General features: G+C 29.0%; 1 protein-coding gene across 1 annotated transcript; it reads right to left on the bottom strand.

The window, feature by feature from the left end:
* Positions 1-3,444: 3,444 nt before the first annotated feature.
* On the bottom strand, positions 3,445-4,473 carry LOC112637526 (histone-lysine N-methyltransferase SETMAR-like). The gene has a single exon (XM_025407432.1). It carries the CDS (start codon positions 4,471-4,473, stop codon positions 3,445-3,447), a length of 1,029 nt encoding a protein of 342 aa, XP_025263217.1.
* Positions 4,474-5,140: the final 667 nt, after the last annotated feature.

Raw genomic sequence — 5,140 nt, 5'->3', positions numbered from 1 at the left:
ATGCGCTGTGTCACACAGCGCTTTCGATTACGGAGTTTTTGACACAGAAAAACATTCCTGTCATCCCCCAGCCCCTGTATTCGCCTGACCTGAGTCCCTGTGGCTTCTTTCTCTTCCCGAGATTGAAAACTCATCTCAATGGACTTCACTTTGATATGACCGAAAACGTAACCGACCAGCTGAAGGCCATTCGGGTTTCTAAGTTCCAGTACTGCTATGAAGACTGGAAACAACATCTCAGATGTTGCGTGGCTTCTTAAGGGAACTATTTTGAAGGAGACATAGTTAAATTATAGTTAAATTATAAATAAAAGTTCATCTCGAAAAAGTCTCATTACTTTATTTACAGACCTCGTATATTATATATATATATATATATATATATATATTTTTTTTTTTTTTTTTTTTTAAACAACTATGTTTTCAACTATGTGTTTTCTTTACACCAATTGATTCCTCTCATTATTTTGTATATAAAATTATTAAGGTAAGATAATCGAAAAATGAATATTTTATTAGATATTTTATGGTTTATGCAAAATTAAGAAATGATTTCAAGCCTCATAAATCGAAAAGTACTCAATGAAGAAATACTTTATTATAATGTTTTGGAAAGCTCTCCAGATAAGCTACTAATAAAAAATAGGGGGTTCCATTTAAGAAATTGACGGTCATCTTCACGTGACTTTCAAATGACTCTCCCATGTCAAATCATTGCCACTATCTGATGGCCCCCTTCAAGCCATACAACTTTTGTTTGAAACATTTCTTTCTAAAATGCATAGTTTATGAAATATTCGACCGGTTCGGGACTTTTGGGACATCCTGTATGTATATATATATATATATATATATATATATATATATATAATATACATATACATATACATACATATATGCAGGGTGTGATCTAATTGGCGCCCACTATTTATGTAACGATATTCCTGGTGGAAAACTGAGTCGAAAAGTCCTGAACCATTTTTTCCTATAATGAAAAAAATTTGAAACCATTTTTTTTAAACCATTTTTTTTAAACCATTTTTTTCTTCTATAATGCGAAAAACTTTATTTTGCATTAAAAATCATATTTTTTTCGTTAAAAGCTTTAAAGAAAATTTCGTCAAGGAGGCTAAAGGTCGGTGCTTATTGGCGCAATTTTATTCAATAATTACTGCTTTATTAAGCAGCTTTTATAGAAAAAATGACTCAGTTTTTCACGAGAAATATCGCTATATAAATAGTGAGCGCCAATTAAGTGACACCCTGTATATATTTTGTGACAATAATATTTAAATTTAAATTGGCTTATTTTTCGAAAATACATGTGATGATACAAACGTATATATGTTATAATCCTCAAAAACTTACCTTTTTAAAAAAAGGTAAAAAAAGGGCGCCAAGTTCATGCACTAATTGTATCCAACTGTCATATTGTCTACAAAAATAGTGATATAAAAAAATTGCGCCAACTAAGAATAAAAATTTGTACAAGATAAATAGAAGTACAAGGAAGAAAACTTGTACAAGTTAAATAGAAATATTTTAATTGAAAACATTGTTATACAAAATAATTGCTTTAATTTTCAAAAATAGTAATATTAAAAAATTAAAAATTTATTTAAAAATTGGAAATTGTAAATTAATATAAAACAAGAAAGTAAAAAAAATTTTAATTAAAAAAACTTGGCGCTGCCAATTTTATTAATATATTGTTCAGCTTAAAAGCCTAAATTTTCAAATGTAAATCAATATAAATTAATTAAATAAATTAGATCATTAAATTTAAATGTCAGACTAATAATTGGAATATATTCCAATCTTTTAAATTTCCATATTATATAATGTTGATAAAATTGAAAAAATATAAGCTTGAATAAATCTCATAGAAATTTCTAAAGTAAAAAGTATAATTTGTGAAAATAATATAAGAATTATAATAATTAAATTATTAATTGAAGATCCAGAAGATCTTAAGAGAATTAATAATAAATGTCCAGCAATTATATTTGCTGTTAAATATATATTTAATTGGAATATATGCCAATTTTATTGGCAGCGCCAAGTATTTTTAATTAAATTTTTTTTTACTTTCTTGTTTTATATTAATTTGCAGTTTCCAATTTTTAAATAAATTTTTAATTTTTTAATATTATTACTTTTGAAAATTAAAGCAACTATTTTGTATAACAATGTTTTCAATTAAAATATTTCTATTTAACTTGTACAAGTTTTCTTCCTTGTACTTCCATTTATCTTGTACAAATTTTTATTCTTAGTTGGCGCAATTTTTTTATATTATTATTTTTGTAGACAATATGACAGTTAGATACAATTAGTGCATGGACTTGGCGTCCTTTTTTTACCTTTTTTAAAAAAAGTAAGTTTTTGGGGATTATATCACTTCTTTTTTTAGTCTAATTTGCTAAGATATATATATATATATATATATATATATATATATATATATACATACATATATATATATACATACTATTTTTAATATAATATATATATATATATATATATATATATATATATGTATATTCTTTTAATATAAGCAAATTATATAAAAATATATATAGAATAAGTATATATAATATACATTTTATATATATATATATATATATATATATATATAATTAATATATTATATATATTTATATTTAGCTTGTAAAATAGATACATATATTTATTTATCTTGCTCCAATTATCATACCGTACTAGCTCTTGCCAATTTTTAATTAATAATTTAATTATTTATTATTTATAACTTGCACTTTATCACTACTCAAAATGCGGTTAATGATACATGTCTCTAATGACACATATCATTAATATCGAATATGACACATATCATTAATATCGAAAAACGTCGCTGACGCAATCTTCTGTCGAGAGTAGGAAAAGGATGTTTTCTCTTTCTATGTGTTGTGTTCATGTGCGTTGATGACCATGATGATAAAGACGTTTCTTAATTGAAAATTTTCATATTTCGACTTTGCATTATGATATCTCCGTTAATAGATCACGCAGCGCAAAAATAAAGATACTTTCTTTATACAATTCAAACTCGCTCTATCGATTAAGGCTAGTAAGAATTCGATCCGTTCAGCCGTTTTTGAAATCCGATAATCTAAGTTACTCTCAACTGTCCGACTCGCATATAGATACACGGAGTGCTGCGCAATACTTCGCATGAACTTGGCGCGAGACACTACCGTGTCTCTTGATATTTTCAAGTTTTACTTTTATGTTAATTAATTTTTTTACATTTTGTATCTTCATTTAAAATTATTATAATAATTTTTTTAATTTATCTTTAAATTATGTACATAAGAAATATATCTTTCATTTCTCTTTGAAGACATATTGGATGATTGCATAAGTTCGTGCCCGATTTAAAGATAAACTTCAATAGGTTATATTTTAAAGAATACACTTTTATTAATCAATTATATAGTCTCCATTCTCCTCTACAATGGTTTTCCAACGATCTACAAGCTTGTCGATTCCATTTTTGAAGAAAAAACTTGGTTTTTTTTGAAAAAAGTTTGTAAGGTGCTTTTCGACAGCTTCCTCGGAATTGAGATTCTTGCCATTCAAACTATTCTGCAAAGACCGGAACAGATGAAAATCTGAAGGCGCAATGTCTGGAGAGTATGGCGGGTGCTGCAGAATTTCCCATTGCAACTCCTGCAGTTTTCGCAGCGTCTGTTGGGCGACGTGTGGCCTAGCATTGTCGTGATGGAAGATGATGCCTTTTCGATTGGCTAAAACCGGACGTTTTTCTCGAATAGCTGCATCGAGTCTAGTGAGTTGCTCACAGTATTTGTCCGCCGTGATTGTTTCGCCGCGTCGGAGCAGCTCGAAGTGAATAATTCCCCTGCAATCCCACCAAACACACAGCAACACCTTCATCGGATGCAGGCCAGCTTTTGCGACGGGTTCTGCTCCTTCAGCTGCTTTTTTCCATGTCCTCTTCCGCTGTACGTTGTTGTAGAGAATCCACTTCTCATCGCCTGTTACCATTCGATCCAAAAAAGGCTCTTTTTTGTTACGCTCGAGAAGGGAAAGGGCTACAGTCATGCGGTTCAGCTTATTCCTTTCAGTCAGGAGATGCGGCACCCACGTATCGAGCTTGGAAACGTATCCAAGCTTTTTTAAATGGCGAAAAGCGGTTGAATTATCAATGTTCAGCCTCTCAGCAATATCCTCAGTTGTAATCCTTGGGTTTTTTTCCACTAAGGCACACACAATGTCGTCATCAATGCCAGAAGGCCGTCCAGAGCGGGGTTGATCTTCCATGTTAAAATCACCATTTCGAAATCTGCCAAACCACTTTTTGACTGTCCGGAGAGCAGGAGCACGGTCCAAATAAACGCTCTGAATGTTTTTTTGTGCAGTCCCAACACTCACGCCTTTTCGAAATTCATATAGCATTACATGTCGCAAATGCACCTTTTCGTTCTCCATTTTTAATAATTTCTCTTATGCACAAATGGACTTATCTGAACAATGCCTGATGCTAAAGTGACATAAGACACTGTCACCTATCCGGTGCAAGCAATATTACCAAACGAAAACAATAGAACTCCGTCATGCAATAACTTAATGCCATCTATGAAAATCGGGCACGAACTTATGCAATTATCCAATATATTTAAATAAAAGTAAAAACACATGTTTAAATTTTAGATTTATTATATGAAATTATAATAAATATAATTATAATAATTATAAATAAATAATAATTATTATTATTATGAATATAATTATAATAATTATAAATATAGAAATTATAATAATTATAAATAAATATTAGTAATATATATAATAAAATATATATGATAAAATTTTTATGAGAGATAAATTAGTTGAAAGTAAATATTACTATTATATCATATAATCATAGAATTAGCAGATATTATGATATCGATGGCATGAACATAAATGTCATTATAAATGAAAATAATTGTCATTATAAAGTACAATCCAATTCTGCAATATAAAATTATAAGCGGATTGTGTATTCTCGCGAGAAATAAATTTTCCTGTTATTTAATTTTCCAAATATCGGAAGATAAAAATATAACTTGTTATATAATACCAGAGATAACGAATCGCGCCACAAACAGGAAAC

The sequence above is a fragment of the Camponotus floridanus genome, unplaced genomic scaffold (assembly GCF_003227725.1).
Source record: "Camponotus floridanus strain SB8 unplaced genomic scaffold, Cflo_v7.5 scaffold175, whole genome shotgun sequence".
NCBI classification, from domain to species: Eukaryota; Metazoa; Arthropoda; class Insecta; order Hymenoptera; family Formicidae; genus Camponotus; species Camponotus floridanus.
This window is presented reverse-complemented; position numbering and strand designations above follow the sequence as displayed.

Excerpts from the sequence above, each read along its gene's own strand:
- LOC112637526 (XM_025407432.1), bottom strand. The coding sequence starts at position 4,473 with ATGGAGAACGAAAAGGTGCATTTGCGACATGTAATGCTATATGAATTT.